The sequence below is a fragment of the Mugil cephalus genome, chromosome 22, assembly GCF_022458985.1.
Source record: "Mugil cephalus isolate CIBA_MC_2020 chromosome 22, CIBA_Mcephalus_1.1, whole genome shotgun sequence".
In the NCBI taxonomy this organism is placed as follows: Eukaryota; Metazoa; Chordata; class Actinopteri; order Mugiliformes; family Mugilidae; genus Mugil; species Mugil cephalus.
The window spans coordinates 7,707,131-7,727,235 of NC_061791.1; the positions used below are offsets into that span (position 1 = coordinate 7,707,131).

Genomic DNA, 20,105 nt, shown 5'->3' on the forward strand with positions numbered 1-20,105 from the left:
TAAAAAGAATCACAGAACCCGATAATCAAACAAGACGCTATCGTTAAACACTCATTGCAAATGTGTACGATAGTCTACGTAGGAAAAAAATGAACAGATAAATGCTACATCCAGTCGAGCTGAAGTTCAGATCGAAACTATCATAGTGGACAAGTTACGTACGCACTCCTGCAAGATCGGTATCACCAGAAATGACGTGCTAATCGGATGGATTTGCGTAGATTTAGTTGCCAATGGAAGAAGTGTATATTTAGCAAAATGGAAAGTCTTTCACATCCAGAGATTTTCTCCAATCTTCTAGCTTTTTAAAAATGAACTGCCTCTACAGAACCCAATCGAGTATGTGAAGTTGAAGATGTGTTTGCACTGGGTGTGATCCAGGATTTTGTAGACCGATGAAAAATCACCTAAACCTATTTGGCAATAGCGACAGGGTTGTACCAGTATAATGGCCCGCATTAATGAAAACAACTATGTTTTTTTTTTACTGCTGTCTAGACAAAACCATGTATCTAACCCCCCATTTTTAAAGCTTTGAGAATATAACAAGTGTTTTATTGAAGTGAATCAACTGAAGGGTCATTTAGTGCAGAAAACAAAGTAAGGAGCCACAAAATAATGTTTTGCTATAATGCGTGCTAAGTGCCCATACCAAGCTAAGTTTGTGATTGCATGTAAACATCCAATCACAGGTTGAGTCGAGCTGGGGTTAAGTCTTGATTAATATGATGATTGATATAATGGAGACTGTCCTCAATTTTGTAACACCTACATACAAATATATGAAATTAATTTCCACATTTAACTACAGCAAAACTTTGACCTGAACTTGGGCACAGTTGTTTTGATTGCTTAAACTAGCTAAGTAATTTAAAGCTACAGTGCGGATTTTTTTTTTGCCCCCTGCTGCCAGTGAGAGGAATAACACACAGCTAGTGAAGTCTCTGTGGTTACGGAAAACGTGACAGTTGAGCATGGAGATTAGCCACATTAGTTTGAATCATAGGCTTTAATACAGTCTAAATTGTAAAATTAAGTTAAAAAAAGGTGAAGAGCTGTTGTGTGATTGACTGTACTGACAGATCTGAATGGCAGTCAGAGATATATTTGTACAGATCTCCGACTGCCAAGTTACTTCTTAAGTCACCTTCTGGAGGGCTGTCAGATAAGTTTTTCCAAGTTGTTTTGGCGTAGTTATGGCCAACAGTATTTATTTCAGTATATATCAGTTCCAACAATAAATAACAATAAAACAATAAACTGAATATTAGTGATCACTCCTCGTCATCTTTTTAAAGTCTGGTACAGTATTGTACGGCTAACTTGTACTGAACGTTACTTCTCAGTGAAGCCCTTAGCATTAGCATCTTTTAGTTAGCTACATTTATCATAACTGAAATGACCTAAAACTAACTTAAACTAACTGAAACTGAGGCTAATCCACTTTTCCAAATCCATACTAGTTTTATGGATCATTGTCAAGTTCAGTTGTCCTTAATTCGATCTGATAATCCACATTTTTCCTGGTCTCGCTGTATTTACTGATACATTTCCCCGTGTTTTTGCCATTCAGGCAGCAGTGACGTCAATGCATACCCTCTATTCCATTGTTCCTGACCATCAGAAGAAGTATATTCATAGAAACCACAGTTATATTCATAACTTCCAGTTGCTGTAGGCTACACCACAAAAAAAAAAAAAAAAAATGAGTTAAGACTCAAGTCGTGTCACAATACAAAGTAAACTATGTGCTAAAGTAAAAAATCGACAGTAGGAGATGAAACTTTTTTCTTTCATATATTTTTGTTGGACGTGAACACAGCTCCTATTTTGCACATTTCCCCTGGTTATTATCCCCCCTGCTCCCATTTTTCACTAAGCGCACAGCTCGTTCCCTCTTTTGTTTTCAGTGTCCCGCTCCAGCATTGAGTCAAAGTTAATTGGCTTTAATTTGCACTTTTATGGCACTGCAGAGCTTGGGAGTATAAGCAAAAAGATAATGTGTGTTTATGAGCTCCGATCTTCCACATTTGTGCGAGATGGCTTAATTGGGGCAATAACTTAACAAAATCCTAGAGTGGTTTTGGACCCAGGGGAACAGAGTGAATTTTCCACCAGTGCAAGATATTTTGGAAAGCGAAAGGCTTTAGAAAAATGGCTGAGGTGGCAGGAATAGAAAAACAATCCAACTCTGACTGAAATTTTTCATTCCAGTTCCCTTGGTGCATGGGGTGCACTATGCCCAAAGAACTTTTAATTACATTCACGACTCACAGCAGAATGAATAATGAGAATTTTAGGCTTTGTGGATCATTGCCATTATCTTTTGGATTCATCCTTCATGCGTTCGAACAAATTGTTACACAGCTACTCAATCAGGAATTGAGCTCAGCTTGTTATATATGCCAGGGAGTCCGGCTCATTTCATTAGAATATGCGGGGTGTAAAGTCCTTTAGGGTATGCTACGGGTGAAAAGCTAATACAGCATATGGTAAATCTCCCCATTAATCAACTTCTCCTAAGTGTGCCGGTGGCTGGTTAGCATTTTTAGCAGCCATTTGGTCACAAACATCTTTAAATGGGAAACGGTGAACACATAAAATCAAGGCTGCCGTGAAGGGTCAACCCACTTGAGGTAAATTAAACATTTATTTCCTCGTGTGCCAAAAACTCAACACAAATTCCTCATGTGCATCGTTTATAATAGATTAGTTTAATAATGACCTCTCTCGACTATGGACATATCTACGGCATCCTGTGTTTTTCTCCATAAATCACCACAGCAGGTTCAGTCAGTGCTGCCCCCCCCCCATGCACTGTTGTCACCATGGCAACGACTTTCATCCTATCTGTCGCTGCCATGTAACCACCTTGCACCCCTCTGCAGCGTGTCTAGGAAGTTGTTATCTGGTTTTGACTTTGTCACTCTTCACTAGACAGCGAGGGTAAACTGACTGGAAAGCCACAACCAGCGAACATAAACCAGCTTCTCAAGAAAGAGAGCACGATTTTTTTTTTTTTTTTTTTCCTTTCTCCTTTCGGCTGACTGTTTGTAAAGCCACTGAGAGAAATAATACAGTGGGAGTTGGGTAGTGATAGGAATGGAGGACTCAGGTTGCACCCCCACAACAGTCCCCTCACGAGAATATTAAATAAACTGTTTAATTTGATATTTAATTAGCAACGCAGATGTTCATTAGTTCACTTAATAATTAAAACTTTGGAAATTCACTGATGAACGTCAGCATTGAATTTAAAAATTGCATTATGGGACTTTCGGTAAAGATAGTGCCTAAAGTAGGTATTTCCAGGGGCTCATTACTTCACAAAATCTGTGAATTAAAATTTTGGACACACACTAATCAATGTCAGTTGATTTTTTGAAAATGCATCAGTGGGATGCAGCACATTTACAAACTAAGAACTTGGACATAAATAATATGGCAGACTGGAGGCTATAGAAAGTGGGTAATTCTATGAATATGAACCATTGTATAGCCTTCAAACTAAACATGTTTTAATTTATTTCTTTATTTCTACTAATATAAATGGAAGCTATTAGCATGTTAAGCTAACTAACTTAAATAGGCCGACAAGACGTTCTATTTTTCCCAGACAGGTCCTCTTTTTGAGAGCTAAAATGTGTTAAACTCAAAACTGTCACCACCAAGTTAGCTTAGGTAGCTAGCTAAATGTTAAAAACGTTATAGTACGGGACTCTTTCTACATGTAGGCTGATACCACATCAGAAATGATCAAAGAAGCAACTGCTGCTGCTACATGAATTGCCCACAGCTTCTCTCAATTTGGAGATATGTATTAAACTTCCTGCTGTATAATGTCCAAAACGTTTGATAATGTCAAAAAAAAAAAAAAATCCATTTGCGTGTCTGGAGGCTTATTCCCAGGGCTGTGTGAGCTGGCGGTGACCTTAGTCTTTCTATTCCACGTGCACCCTGTCTTAAATATCACCCTGGGCATGTGGATCTTTGAGTAAATGTTCTGTCATGTCTGAATAAAGCTAGAAAAGTCACCCATGTCTAAACGACACAAAGCCGTCAGTGCATCAATTTGACAAAGCCATCGACGTTGCATATTCGCTATCTGAAAAGGATGTCTGACTCAACTCCAGCCTCCACCGTCTGCCACTGCAAAATGCATGAGGCTCAGTCTGCTGTCATTACCACATTGTCCGGGTACATCCGTAAACGTTAGCGTGTCCCTAACTGTCTTGTCCCATTTCAGTCAGGTACTTTCATCTCCTCTTACAAATCAATCTTCCCACATCCCTGTATTAGTCCCTGTGCTTATGCTTCTATCTGAAAAGGAAGAAGACACTTTAGATTTAGCTCGGCACAATGGGGAACTGTAAGGGAAATGTTTTTCATTGCTTTGGGTACCATCAAACCTCAGGTACACCTAGAGGATGGGTGGAGGCGCAGGTTTCGTAAATTGAGCTGTGTATACAGTGCTCTATCCTTTCCAATATATCTGCTGTCATCTTTTTTTGACCTTCTCCAGAATAATTTCCATCACTAAATCTGAATGAATTTAAGACCTTACAAGAAAACGCAGTCATATTTCTGGGCATAGGCAAGTTCTGACGGGAACAGGAAACAGTTTGTACGGTATTTTGGGAAGAAATGTAGGCATCTATAATAGTATTTTTGAGCAACTCAACCCCCAACTCAACCTGATTTGAATTTGTATAGGCATGATCTGAACATAAATTAATATAAACTGGACTGACTACTCACACATTGAAGAGGTTCAGGCCGATGCGGTAGAGGCGTTTTCGCATGACGTCCGTGGACAGCGTGGGTGATTTACAGCTTGCTGGGTTCTCACAGTGGTAGCGTGGCAGGCTGAGGATCATGGCCTGCAGTGCCTCCTTGGACGAGGCTTCGGATGTCGAGCGCGCCTCCGTCGACGTGCTGCTGCTGCTCATCTGCTCCGAGCTGTTGTCCGCTGTCTCGGAGCCACATCTCTTGACATCCAGAGGCTCCGCCAAAGGAGTGATTCCCAGTGTTACGGCCTCCTGTGGTGGAGGGGCATAAGGGGGTTCTCTTGGTGGTGGTGGTGCCACCATCGCGGCCTTCTCTGGGCTTTGAGGGGCGGCCATCTTATCCAGTGGGGTAAGAGGAGGTAGGTCTTCCTCACACAGCTCTTCTTCACTAGGAGGCGGTGCAGGGAATTCAACGTCCTGGTCGCTTCCCTCTATCTCTGGCTCTGGGGGTGGTGGTGGTGGTTCTTGTGGTGGCGGTGGGGGATCTATAGGTTCAGCTGGGACCTCTACAGGAGGAGGAGGAGGTTCTTGTGAGGGACCAGGTGGGATGAAGGATGGTGTGGAGTTTGTCGTTATGGGAGTGGATGTGACAGTAGTGGGTGCGCCTTCTTGCTGGACGCTGCTGCCGAGTGTAACAGACGTGGAGGATTCCAGGACTGAAGACGAAACACGGAAGTTCTGGCTGTCAAACTGCACCGTCACATCTCGAAATGCCATCATCAGCTTGCTAGCACTTCTCGACAGGTCACTTGGATCCACCGGGCCTTGGTGAACTGTTGACTCTCTTGCACCACCTGCTTCTCCAACCCCTCCTACTCCTACTCCTACTCCTACTCCTGCTGCTGCTGCATTGAAGGAGTCGGCACTGAACTGATAGGTGCCACCTTCCTGCAGTGAACACATGGTCTTTAAGCTCCAGTTGCTCAGTGCATCATCTATGGACTTTGCCAGTGACTGGACCTGTTCGGTGAAGGAGTCTTCCAGGTCTGTCAGGGTGCCACCAACTGTGGCAGGCAGAGATGGTGAGCGGACCAGTGGGATGCCTGCCAAGTTGCAGCCTTCTGCCAGGGCCCGCTCAGCGGAGAATCCCTCCGTATTTTGCACTCGGACCTTGCGCAGGGAGATGCGTCGAGGCAGACGACTCTCCAGAAGCGAGTTGCGGATTTTCTCGAAGTTTTTGCTGAGCTGGTACTGGCGGAAGGCAGTCTGGATCTTGCAGGCGGCACGGCGGGAGATGAGGTGGCCACCGTATTTCTGCTCTAACATTTCGATCTAAAAGAAATAGAAGAGGGATAACAGAAATAAAATAATGAGTTGCTGGTGGTTCTGTTGTGGTTTAGAATTTACAAGATAATAAAATGAACACATTACTGTCCTCAACCAGATACAGCAGAGATGGCATTAGCATTTGCAGAACAAACACATACAGATATGTAAATGGAGGAAAAAAACAAGATCATAGAGTCCTCAGCCAGCTGTCCCGGACTCCCATAATCCCTCCCTGCATGGAAGGGTATGTTAGTAAGAAGCTAAAGCCTGAAATAAACTTTATTACCCAGGGAACGGGGCACTATCTGATGCTTCTGTCTGCGGCTACTAAAAGTATCCTAAAACTGAATTCATTTTACAGTCCAGGAGGAACATAAAGAACATGAACTGAGCAAGAAGATGCCGCAACAGAGCTTTGGAAAATAAAAAACCTACCCAACTTTCATTGCCCCACACAATAAAGCCTGGACTGGACTGGACTGCACTGGAGAACAGGTTTTAAGGTTCATTTAGGGGACACAGTTAAACTACAGAAAACTGAAAGTATGCAGGTATTTCTGCGAGACAATAGAAGTGCGAGCACACAATACACCAACCAAACGACCTATTTTTTTTGCACTTCAAGCAAATGTGAGTAGGGAGACTGTGCACCACATCACTACCAGCTCTCTGCAGTCCATGAAAGGTGAATAGCTCATAAGAGTGTGGGTGTGGATGGAAAATGAATGAGCCTGACATTAAAAGAGAAATTGTGGTGGGAATGAAAAAAAAAGAGAGAGAGAGTTGTGAAGGGCTGTGAAAAATCATTGTTGAATGACTTGGCAAAATTCAGATATTAAAGCACCAAAAATACAAATTATAGTTTTCCCAGGCGGCTTCGTAATTTTATTTTCCAAGCCGGTCTTGTCTGCATGTCGTGAAAACGATTGAATTTTTGTCAAAGCAAGAACACAGTAACGGCTGACTCATGGCATTTGGACAAACCGTTCATTTCCTCAACAAATAGAACTCATAATCTGTGCGAATTCCATAGAGGAGCCCTCCGCCCAGCTTTAAATTGTCTGAAGCCGAACAAGTCATTAATCTTGCCTGTGAAAAATTGCCCAAATGCTGTGGGAAACGGATAGAGATGTAATGTAGCGCTCTTCATCTGGCAGCAGCTCAGACACTGGATGAAACCTCTTTGAGTTTCCCAGAACAATCAGGGCGTGGGTATCTTTGGAAGTGCCCAGAAAGAGCGCTTATCTTCTGAAGTCACTCTGAAATCCTTTTCATTCAGGCCAAATCAATGAATATGGTTGTGTTTCTGCTTTATCAAGGGCACGAGCGTGGACGAGATTTCAGCTTTGGGCCAAACACAAACATATATTAAATACACATGATCTTAATATCCTGCATAGAATCATATGGCATAGAAATCCTTACTGTTCACCCTGTTAAGGATTTAAAGTAGCTCCTTCTATCAAGGTGATGTCTACATGAGGATTAATCTGGTAAAATGCCCCTCCTCTCAGTTCAAATGCAACAGAGAGAATGGTCACTGCAGCCCAGAAGGATGAAATTGTGACTTTCAGCTGCTAATCTCCTTTCACTTCAGTCATGGACAAAGTCAAACCAAAGCACCTCATACAGACTTCAGCGAGAGGGGGAAAAAAAAGCACTGATAGGCAGTAACGGCTGGAGGGTTTGCAATTTGTGATAAGTGGTTAGTTCAACAAGATGCAGGCTGTGTCGTTGTCACTAGAGGAACGAAATCACATACAAAGCTCTTTAGAAAAGTGGAATGACACTGAAAATCCATCTTATCTACTCCATTTACATTCCACTGCGGAGCCCCTGCGTGCCGAGTGAAACGTACTGGGAATATTAAGGTGGTTTTCTGAATAGGATGCTGGTTTTCAGCTCTACTGTATCTGTTGATGGTGGCTTCTGGAGCTAATGCAGACAGGTCAAACTCCGCCTGAATATTCATCACTTTTTAATCTGTATTTTTCTGTGCTGCGTGCGCTCTCTAAACGACGAGGCTTTATCGCCGTGACTGCTCCAAACTACAGATTGTGTAGTCCTCTTTTTAATTGTTTTTTTTTTCGTAAAAAAAAAGATAGGGGCCGAGGTAATATGATTGACCTGATTACGCAGAGAAGTGTCCCCCATCAAAACGAATCCTGCCACGAGTTCCAGTGCAGAGGTGCCCTTGAGCGCGAGAAAGGGCCGTCAGTGTGACGCCGTTTGATTAAATGTAGCAGTCGAGCTTGTTTGTTTTTTTTGTTTTTTGCCTCTGCCTCGTAAGCTGGGCCGGGGATGATGAATAAAGCATTTGGGTCACGTTGTTTTCTTTATTGAAGTGTGTAGCTGATACACTCTGCCATTCAGATGGAATTATAGCAAGCAAGACGAGCCGGGACATGATGGATGGAGGAAGGAAGTGTGGCGAGGACGAAGAAAGTGAGGAATGTAGATAGGTTTTGATACGAGGCTGCGGTGTTGGGACTGCAGATGTGCTGGTGTGCCGGTTACGCTATGCACTTTTTATACAGCACTGTGAACACAGCATCATAGTGTACTTTACTGCAAATTTTATACGGCGTGACACAAAGGAGGCTAAAACAAAGGCAGCATCATTGACCCAAGCTGTCCATGACTGGATATGTTACCATTAGTCAGACTAATGGAACATATGCTAGTTTTTTTTGGTATTTGTTAGTCGTAAAGTGGAGATGCTGCTAGTATCACGTATGGCCAGCCATGCCTGAAGGTTCTCAGTCATCCAGGTTGTGGTATATCTAAAAGAGTGAAAAGAAGTGCAACTGAATTTTTCTTGGAGATGTTTGTCCACTCATGGTTACACCCACAGATATTCCTGTTTAAGCCTCAACTCTCGACCAGTTGCTTAGAACTCAACAGAAACGTGCTTGGCCAGTGTCTGTTAACAACCAGATACTTACTTACCAACCACAATATGTCCAGATTTTTGTAAATCTGGACATATTTTTATTTATTTATCCTAGAAGACTGACCTGTGAAGGGACAATCTTCTAGGATTATTTGTGGAGGCTTCTGAAATAACCAACTAGAAAAAGCCAATTTAAAGCTGCATCACCACTGTACATATATAGTTACTGTAAGGCCTACAATGTTACCACTGATGCAAGAAAGTTAATGACGTCTGGCCAACCCTTTTCATCACTTGGACATCGTGGACAATCTGTCCTAAAGCTCCAACATTTGGCTTTTAACTGACGCTACGCATGAGAAACTTATCCGAAAGAACACTTTATCTTCCAGTTTGGTGGTCAGAGTCAAGTTTTATGCGTTTCTTACGTGAATTTGGAGTTGTGTTTCTGGCCACTTAATGGACACAAGTCAACACTCTTTTAGCACTGTTTTTGGTCCCTACCAACTGATTAGAGATACATCTCTTTCTATGGTCTTCACTATGTTCTTCGGGTAGTTAGTAACTTGGTCTGCTCTGCTGGCCACATTAACAATGAGCTGAAACAAATCTCCAACTCATATTTCGTGAGACTCTAACAATCACGTGTTACTGCAATGTTTACGCCTGCAACAATCATAGTATAAAAATATGTCACCAGCATTCGATAACTGTTGCAAGTGTGATGCAGAAAGGAAAGACATATGGAAAGTGCACCAAAGAAACAAGAAGGCTGCTGCTCGGGTCGTTGAGAAGGTGAGATATAAAAAAGCAGTGGTGAGACTGATGATCGCGTCAGGAATGGCGCCGCTGAAGATCGTCCCATTAGCCCACTGTCACTTCTACCTCTGATCACTTCACTAGGCGCTGATGGAGAGAGAGATTATTCAGGAGACGCAGCGGTTTGAGAGAATGTTGATGGCACTGCTCTGTTCCTCGGCCGCCTCTAAATCGATTTTGACGGGCAGATCAGCACCATGCTGACCTCGTGTTCCCCTTTGAATGAAGGACGTAAAAAAAAAAAAAAACACTCAGTCACTCAGTGGAAAGTGCCACTACACTCCAGAATGAGTAGGGAGAAATTGCGAGTACGCAGTGACAGATTTAACTCAAAGTTTGAAGCTTCAAAGTGAACATAAACATAAAAACTGCAATAGAAAACGGAGTGGAAAAGAATAGATAAGAGAGGATAAAGTGGACAAGGACATTAGTCTCTAGGCCTCCTGAAGGATATGGGCCTTCATATGGGTAAAGCAATTTCCGACAACAATCTAAAATAAATAGAAACATGGACTCAAATGCAAATTTTGAGTAGTTTTTAAGGCTGCAGAAGCGCAGCCTGATTTGGGGCCTCAGACGCTTTGGGGGATGTTGGATATCTTGGCTCAAAAGATGAGACTTTCCTCTGTCTGTGTATGAAATATTAATACCCAGAGGCTCTGCAAAGAGAATGTGTTTTTAGTCTGAAAATGTTTGTGCTTCAAATGGAAATGCGTCTAAAGACTAAAGGTCAGCTAAAGGTACGACACACCACATGTTTGTCTCTTCTTTCTGTGGCGTCATAACAAAACAGCCTCACTGTTCAAAGTCTCCTTTATAACCTTCTGATTGACATTGACATTTACAACAAATTTGTTGAACTAAACCGTCATTCTTATTTAATTTTATTGTATTGTTTTTCAGCATTTAAAAAAAGGTCAGTAAAAAAAGATATGTAAAATAAATAATTACTTTACTTACAAAATAATTACTTAAATATAAGTTTCGAGTTCAGTGTATGCACCCTCTTACAGCGTCACACAATGAAATAATCCCTTTCCTGAGTGATACAAATGCCTCTGGTTGCCAAAAATGGGCGTGGCCAAATCAGCTTATTTGCATTTAAAGCTACAGACACTGAAGCAGCCGTTTATATGGAAAAAGGTCAAAACCAGTGGCATACGTGCATGGTAGAATTATCTGTGCAGCATTGATATTATGCCAGAGGTTGACTTGGTCTGAAGACATTAAAGTCTGCATTACTGCACATTCAAAGCTCATCAATTAATACATAAATATTGGTTGTTTATTTGTGCAAAAATAAATAAATGTACTAAATGCAGGTTGCTGCTTTATGGGGAGTTTGAAGCCAGCTAGCTGCTACCTCCAGTGTTTGTTTTAAGCTGAGCTACTGGCAGTAGCTTCATATTTACAGCACAGAGGAAGAAAACAGGAATAGGAAAATCAGTGCCACAAGGTCGTGATAAGAGTCATACAGGGATTAAATTCTGCCCTCTCTATTCATATTTACATTGGCCACAAATCAAACAACACAAACATCTGAATTCCACGGCTGTTGCCCTCTAATGAGCCAGAGGAGACTGAAACGTGGAAGTAAAACTGCAGATCAGATCTTACAGGGGGAGGGAAATGCAAAGCCGCGATTATTAGCTTTCATGCTCAAGCACACTGTCTCACGGCAGAGGAGCATCTGCATGATTAATGAGACGATTATATAACGGCAGAACTGGGACACAACAAACGCTGACTGTATTACAAAATCAGGATGACAATGGGAACGACTTGATGTCGTCAGAGGATGCAGATCTGATTAGCTCATGCATCCTCGGCCAAAGTCATGCAAAGGTCAGAGGCAGCAGAATGTGATGCAGACAAAACCGGAAATTAATGAAAAAAGTAGAAGTAGTGTCAAACAACAAGCTGCAGAGAGGACAATATACTCGTGAACTTCTTAATTTGTAACATAAAATGAGTCCTGCCCTCTAACCTGGGCCTTCTTTCATAAAGTTGCATAACCCTTCCAGATTTCAGTGGAATTATGAGTGAATACAAGCCATCGAAACACTTTCCTGCGCTGAATGTTTCACTTTATGGAGATAAATGCCTTTTGATTCACAGGAACCTCGGCCGCTCCGGCAGATTAGCAGCAATTACGAAGCGGGAGAAGCCGTTTAAAGTCAGGCCTCGTCTCCTGTCACTTCATCATCCCGTAAAACAAACGATTTGCATTCTGCACGGGTCACTTACTTCTCAGAAAACTCCTGATCTGCTGAAAAACTTTGTAGCAAATTTGTCGGCGTTATATAAACAGGAAAAAGCACACAGCGGTGTGTTCCTAGGGCTTTGGCTCACAGAGCTGAAATTGACTCAGATCAACTGGAAATGCCAACACTGGTTCACTGGAGACTGATTTAAAGAGAACGTAGTGATTGTAATGAATGCGCTTCAATATTACAGCTTGTGATTTGAAGTTTATTCCTCTCACTATAAACTGTCGCCTGGCTACAGTGTGATCAATGGGATATTTGCCTGGAGCATAGACTGTATACAAATATGGACAACGAAAACAAAACTTATCCATAAAATTGACACTTGAACATGCATCAACATTATATTAACAAACTAAAAGGACAGAAACCAAAAAACCTGACACGTATAACATGGAGCTTATGACCTATACTGCAGCCAGTCACCAGGGGGAGCTCTACTTGCCTAGGCTTCACGTTTGAGGAGCTGTTCCGAGTGACACATCTAGACTTTGCGTGTTGTGCTTCTAATTCAAAAATATACATGTAAACCTGCACTTTTTAAAGTTAATTTCCCATATAATTATCCATAGATAAACATATCTCTGACCACGGATTGTCTTTCACAGCGTTGCATGCATTCAGTGTTTTGTGTGTTATTGCAAAAAGCTATGGGCTGCATATTATATTTCATTCTAATTTACTTCCTATATAAGCCTGAGGGGACAACTGCTGATTGTTCAGTTCAACTTTGCCACCACTGTAATGGTGGCAGAATTGAAAGCAGAACACATGAATCAGCTACCAGATTCATTGTGAATGTTATAGAAATACAATATGATCAATACAAACTTACACCATCGCCCTGTGGCATGAGACCAATGTGCAAATAAATTTAAGGCCTTGTTTAAAATTTATGACGATTTAAATTTAAGAAAGAAAAAGTAACAGAGGTTTTCTGGAGGTTGAGGTGAGTTAACGCTCAAATACTTCATCATGAGGTCCTTACACAGCAATCAAGGTATCGCCCCGCAGATCCAATTACCCTGACATTGATCTGGAGATCCATCAAGCCCCTGCACCCCCAGCTGTACAGACAGAAGATCAATCTAGCCGATCGCGTATCTCCAGCCTCGTTGACAGGGAGATAGCGGGAAAGGGGGACTTTCAGATGTGAGATTAAACAGGTGAAAATGGAGCCGTGAGGGGGAGACGGGTAGGAGGCTGAGGTTAAAAGAACCCAGATCCTCGATAAGGGAAGTGATGAGTGAGAAAGTGAAGTCAAAACTAGGGTGAAAATGGAGCTGACAGAAAGTGAAATGTGAGAAACCAATACACTTGGGTACTTCGTCAAGTGTAAGACTGATTTTAGTCACCATCCACCTACATGTTTTGTTAGCTTATTAAACAGGAGGACACGGTCGACCATGTGTGTCACAAATTTCCCTTCCCGGCCTGTGGTTAGTGGTCTGAGGCTTAGACACTTAACACCAGAGTGACTATGTTTACTGATTGTTCAGGGGGTATTGATCAAGTGTGCCGCACACACCAATAAGTGAAGACTTCAGGAATGGAAGTCAGTAACCTTTGCATCTTATAGCGAAACCAATTGATAGAAGAACACTGAGATGTCTGAGAAACAAAAACCAATGCGTTGTTGAGTTAGTTATCGGCTACAATTAGTGACTATTCTTATTGTCAGCTAATCTGAAATTAGTTTTCTTCATGTAGCGATTACTTGTTCCAACTATTGAAATTGGGATTTCTAACAGGTATACCTCAAAAGTTGGCATTCATGCTTGCAAAAATGCCTTAATTTAAAAAGTTCCAGAAACATTTCATCCTAAATTTCCAAAAATGCAACTTGAAAGATTGAGTTTCAATATTTTGGGGGGTTTTGGAGCCAGAGGGAGGAGCTGGGGTGGAGTGAGGGGTGTATCTGATTGAGAGCCTTAGGAATACCGGATACCATCTTTTTTTTTTTTTTTTTTTTTGCCTAATATCTACGGCATAGGTCTTTAACAGGGGGTCCGCAGAGGGGGGGGTTGCAAAATCTTTGGTTGATTAGACATTTTTTATACATTTAAAAAAAAAAATCCCCCACAAATTTCTTTAGATACACATGAACATAAATCCAACATATTTTAGCAGCTCAATATTGAATGCAAAATGATAATAATGATGTATGTTTATGAGTACATAACACATATAGTACATAGGGTGTCCCTACTTAATCTCTCCATTAGTTTGGGCGTCCTTGGCCTGAAAAATATTGAAGCAGTGGTATATTTATACACTGGCTTCACTTCCAATGGCAAAATCCACATATTAGATGCAGTCCATGTCCATGTCCATGTCCATGTGTGGTGCAAACTTAAACACCTCTGTAAAAATTCTGGACACTCAGTCTAGGGCCCCTAAGACCATGTATGAGAGTGTCATAAAAATCTGTTAGGAGCCCCACAAGTTGGACCCCAAAACCCTGCCGCCTTACCTGGTTGAAGATCCATGGAGGGAAGGATGTTGTTTAGATGGGTGATGATGAGAATGGATGGTAAATGTTTGATGGGTCTGGAAATGCAGATGACTATGACGCGACGCGGATGATTTCCGAGTCCCTGATGAACAGGATGCGAGAAAACAGACATGAGAAATGCATGTACAAATGAAGTCACATTTCACAGACATGTCAGCTTAGGGAAATAATCAAGTCGCTGTAATAAGAGAAGATAACAGTAACAGTCACAGCCTTTATTCTCCAGAGAAATGAGATGATCCAGGGAGTATTATAAAGCAGCAGAACAAGGGCAAATTAAAAGGCTTTTGATGCATGCCGACACAAACTGCTTGTACATTGTTGTTATATCGCCCTAGTGTGTGTATAAAAGTGAGCATCCGTGCCAAAGTAATACAAGGCCCTAAGAACTGTTCAAACTGAAACAACATTGGTAAAAAAAAAAAAAAAAAACATCGGAGAAGACAATCCTTCACAATTTATTTTTTAATGAAAGACAAAACCAATGGAGTAATGGAGTAATGACATGGGAATGGTTAATGACAGTTTATGATAAGGAAGGAAAGGAAGCAGATACAGTTTTTTATCGCCCAACACAAGAGCCGTTACAAATCAATACGGCCGACAAAAATAAAAGTCTCATCGGACACCAGCGTGGCCCACAAACTAAATGTTCTCCTCCTCAGACAGAAACACCACAAACATGTCAGACCACAAGACGCACAATACACACAAGTCACCGCACCTCCCCTCCCCTCACCCAAACAACACACCAACCCTCACCCCGCCCTCTCCCGACCCCAACACAACCCTACCTGCTTATTTTTGAGGTCAAGCGAGAGCTCATAGTCAGAAGTGGTGGAGTGGGAGCCGGCCCCGTTGCGCTGCACCCTCAACGGAGAGGCCGTGTGGTGCAGACTGGCTCTCCTCCCCGCGCCACCTCCTTTTGCGCCTCCCCCATCCTCGTCGTCCTCTTCCTCCTGCGCCGCCTCGGCCTGCGCCTCCTCTTCCACCTGCGCTCCCTTTGCCTCCACAGCTTCTTCTGACTTTTGATCCTCTTCCTCGCCCGCCGTCTGATCCTCCCTGCGAGGCGAAGAGGGGGCTTCAGAGGCGTCCTGAGGCGCCGCCTCACTCGGAGCCTCGACTTGGGGCGGAGGCTCGGGCTGAGGCTCGGGCTCAGGCTCGGGCTCAGGCTCAGGTTCGGGTTCGGGCTCGGGCTCCCGTGCAGGCTGCGGTTTCTGTTCGGGCTCTGGCTGAGGTTTGACTTCTGGCTGGGGCTGAGGCTGAGTCTGTGGTTGGGGCTCAGACTGGGGTTGCGGCTGAGCCTGTGGTTGAGTCTCTTGCTGATGTTGCTGTGGTTCCGGTTCTGGTTCAGGTTCTGGTTCTGGTTCTGGTTCTGGCTGTGGTTGTGACTGGGCCCCACTCTGCAGCTCCCCCTCTCCTCCCTTCCCTTCCTCCCCCATAGACGAATCTGGAGAAAGGTCATCGCTGCAGAAAGGAGGAGAAAACGCAGAGTGAGGTTGCTGCTGCATCCGTGGTGAGCTCTGACCTCTTCTCCAGGCTGCCTGGGTTAGTGGTAAGAAGTGGACCTTTTTTTTCTTTTCTTTTTTTTCCCTGTGTATGATCACTCAATCTGCTACCAACTGTGTGAACGGCCAGTTCATCTGTCTACCTGCTCTGCTGTGAATGTCTCTCTCGTCTGTCTACACACTGACAGACAGTGGAAAGCAGGAAAATGTACAGCACAGAAAAAAAGGCTAACAAAAACCACAGTGTTCAAGAGTGGGGAGGAGGGAAAAAAAAAGATCAAAAGCGATTATTCACTAGAGCAAAATCTTCAGAAGAAAAAAAAAATGTGAAAAAACAAGTTTGTTGACAGCCAGTAGTGACACACGCCTTCACACACAGAGACATGAGGGACAGTCATGCAGCTAATACAAATATCTCTCCACCTGCTTAGACTATACTGTGTTTGTAAAGGTGTGAATGGTTGTACACATGAGTGTTAGTGTGGGAGGTGGCAGATTTTTTTCTTATGGTGTAATAACAACAGGAGGAGAAGGTGAGACCCTGTCTGCTTCTTAAGATGGGTGTATGTTGTATTTTATTTTAGTGTTTTAGTTCTGTTTTAAATTTCCATCTGATGGCAAGAAGAGTCATGCAAGAGGGTCTGCACAGCTGCGCTTAATCCCACCGTATGCTTTTTAACAATAGTTTGTCAGTCCAAAAGCTTCCAAAACACCCTCCCCTCAGGCGTCCAAACTAGACACGTGCAATCATTTTTGTGACTTTGCAAAACTGACACACTCACACGCACTTAGCACTTAGTATTTTCAAAGTCGAAACTGCTCTCCAAGCCTCTATCTTCCATTCACTTCAACTATTTTGGTCACAAATGTATTTTTGGTCACAGATGTTAAAATGAGTACAAGCACAATGAATGCCCTCCAGAGTTGTCCAGTATAGTTGCTAAAATATTAGCACACGTCTGCTCTCCGCCATGTAGCAACAACCACCGCAAAAAACGTACTCTCATTCGCTGCTGGTGCCAGCATGAAAACGTGACAGTGGTGACAGGTCAGGTTGAACAGGGGTGTAGTTTACTATGTTCTCAATTTAGGTGTAGCTAGCAAGCGGCAACTTTCAGGTCTGACCTAGGAAGCCCATGAACTGCAGTTCATCAAGTGGCCACTTGAGGCTCCACATTTTTAACACACAAACATGATTACAGCCTAGTACAAAACTGATTTTGGTCTCAAAAGTGTATTTCAGTATTAATGATAACTGTACTGGAGGTGACTTTTTTTCTGACATTTATTTTTTATTAAGGTTTAACATTCTGCACAATTAAGGGCATTCCCTCTTTGAGTGGCAGCCTGAGCTAACGGGTAGCGGAGAGTTGGATGTCCATATTTGAAGTATCTGAGTGTGGGTGGAGTAAAGCTCATCCAACATGGCGACCGCAAGCTCCGCTCACTTCGGTCTTCATTTTCGAGGTTCAGAATCCAATGAGTGGCGTCGCGACGGGTTTGTCCATAGTATACACAGTCAGTGGTAGCTAGTAGCATGCTAATTTTTTTGCACTGCACTGAGAATGTTATTTGCTCTGCAAGTTTTGCGGTAAGAATTCTAGATACTTGACAAAAACGTAGTTAATTTTGACAAGCAAATGAAATCCAACCCCAGCAACGCAGTTCTGGGTATAACTCTTAGTTACGCTGATCGCGTTTGATGATCCGTGATTAGCGGCTCACCGGTGGTCATACAAGATAAAATGCTCTGCATTATAAATTCATAAGGTTATTGTAAATTTTAGACAGAGGAGAGAAGCAGAATAGCTTCTTGACCAGAGTTGCAAAATGCACGATTGCTAACTATCAGCAGATTTTACCCGGACAATGTCAGAGAACGTCTCACATTCTTCCCGTAAATGTAACCTCTAAAAACCTGCACACCAGTGTAAAGTAGGTTTGCATATAAAATTTATATAAAATCTTGTCTTAAGAAGTGTGTCTATATATTTATTGGCTTCCTGTTCTGGTCCTGAGTATGTTTTTGAGTGTACAGAGCTTGTATCAGAAAAAAAAAAAAAAACCACGATTGAAACTGATTTCAGCAGAATCCTGTCTGCCATCTCATCCTACACAAGAGGCTTAGTTCTTATTTTCCTCACTCGTGGCTGCACACAGGCATTAGGAGGAAGTATCCTTAGCGTGGCTGTATAGCTGGTTGTGCTACGTCTAAAATAGAGCTTGTAGGAGTGATGAATAATAAATGCAGAAATAAAGTCTGCCGCTTCGACGCTCAGCTGCAGGTGAGCTTTTTCTTGTGCAAAAAATAGAACTGCCTCGGAAAAAGAAAAAAAGAAAAAAAAAACAGGACTTCTTTTAGGAGGAGAGTGGTTCTCTAGAATACCGTCCCTTTGCTAACAATGTTCCCGCTCATCGCTATGAATCCAAATGTGGTCTTTTTGCATAATATGACAAACAACAGTGCAGCTGGTACCGAAGTAAGATTCCACAAAAGTTATGTTTAAAAGGTGATACTGTGTGTCGGCACATAAATAATTACGTAAAACGAATGCAGTCACTTTTATTATTCCCTATGTGCACGTGCTAAGGAGTCATTCTAAACAGCTTCACTTTCCTCCATCCTCTAAGTCCATGTCTCGCGTTCTCTCTGCGCCTCCTCTCATTCCTTTTTCATCCATTTTGTCAAGCTTCCCGTCATCCTCCACTCAACCGTCCCTCGGTCACGCACACACACAGAGTCCTCCATCCTCTCCATCCTACGCCAGGTAAGAAGATTGAGCGATTCCAGGTGTCAACGTGACTGACGAGGCGGAGACGAGCCCAGGATGGCGCCTCTCTCTCATATTTCCATACGTCAGTGTTGAAGACGGATGAGCGCCGTGGCCTCCACGCTTTCCATCCAGAATATAATTACAGTGTCCGCTGACGTCTCCCGCTCCCCTTGTCATGACTGCTAACAGGCTGGTATGACGCCAGAACAGGTCTGTCGAACGGCACGGGGTGGTTTAAGCGTGTCTATCAGCGGGACGGCGACTGGCAATAACAAATCTAGGGATGATACATCGAACCAAGATGCATTAGGGAAATATTTTCACTCTGCTTGCAGCTGCACACAGTATCTATATGTATAGTGCATTTGTTGAGATTATATCTCACTTTGCAGGAATGCAGGAATGAGAAAAATCCATTTCTATATGACTTTATACAGATGGATTGCTTCTGCCGCCCGTCATGTAATAATATTTGAATATAAGTCCTGCATTAAGTAAAAGGATTATCAGCGAAACGCACTCAAAGCAACAGAAGCAGTCATTAGGTAGAGAAATGATCCCTGCAACTGATGTACTATATATATGGAATTATTAGATTATTAACGTGGATGCTTCAGTTTGTCCACGGCATCGATGGTAGCTGGATGAAAGGAAGTAAGGCATTTTAGCCAAGCTGTTCCCAGCCAAAGTCTAAAAAAAATATATATGTATATTGTCATATTTTACACCGCTCCTATTTGTGCCTTCCCACCTCCGACAGCACAGGTTGCCACCCAGTGTGGCAATAAAGGGAATTGCATAAATCAACAAACAACAAACAAAACTAAAAAAAAAAAAAGAGGTCTCTTTCTAGTTGCAGAAAATTGAACCAGCTTTTTCCAGGGCAATACCTCACCAATATCTCTCCCTGGAACCTAAAAGCTCTTTCGGCCTTGTGGCCATCTCAATTCCTCTCTCTTAAAAAGCCTCCTGAGTGCATCAGAAGCAGCTTTGCTCCATCTTTCAGCAACAGCAAAGGAACATCAAGGAGATGCATTTTGAAGATGCTGCAGTCTCTCTGCCCATTTTTTTTTTCTCTCGCTGAATGAAAAGGAGCAAAAGGGCACAGAAAAAAAAGGGCATCATTCAGATCTTCCGGCATGAAGCTTCATTAACTACTGGAAACATGGAAGAGTTTACAGGAATTTAAAGCCTAGACTCTTGGTTCACCGGTGGCAGTCAGCTTCGGGAATTTAACCAACAAAAAAGACACATTAATAAGTCAAGTCTATTA

At 42.6% G+C, this 20,105-nt stretch overlaps 1 protein-coding gene across 2 annotated transcripts in view; it reads right to left on the reverse strand.

The window, feature by feature from the left end:
* Window positions 1–20,105, reverse strand: part of iqsec3a (IQ motif and Sec7 domain ArfGEF 3a) — a 120,400-nt gene that overhangs the window by 49,981 nt on the left and 50,314 nt on the right. For both annotated transcript variants that reach the window (XM_047575125.1, XM_047575126.1), the window contains exons 3-4: window positions 15,345–16,017; window positions 4,759–6,059 (exon numbers count right to left, since the gene is read on the reverse strand). In XM_047575125.1, coding sequence (XP_047431081.1) covers window positions 4,759–6,059; window positions 15,345–16,017 — 1,974 coding nt within the window. The remainder of the gene's footprint in view (window positions 1–4,758; window positions 6,060–15,344; window positions 16,018–20,105) is intronic.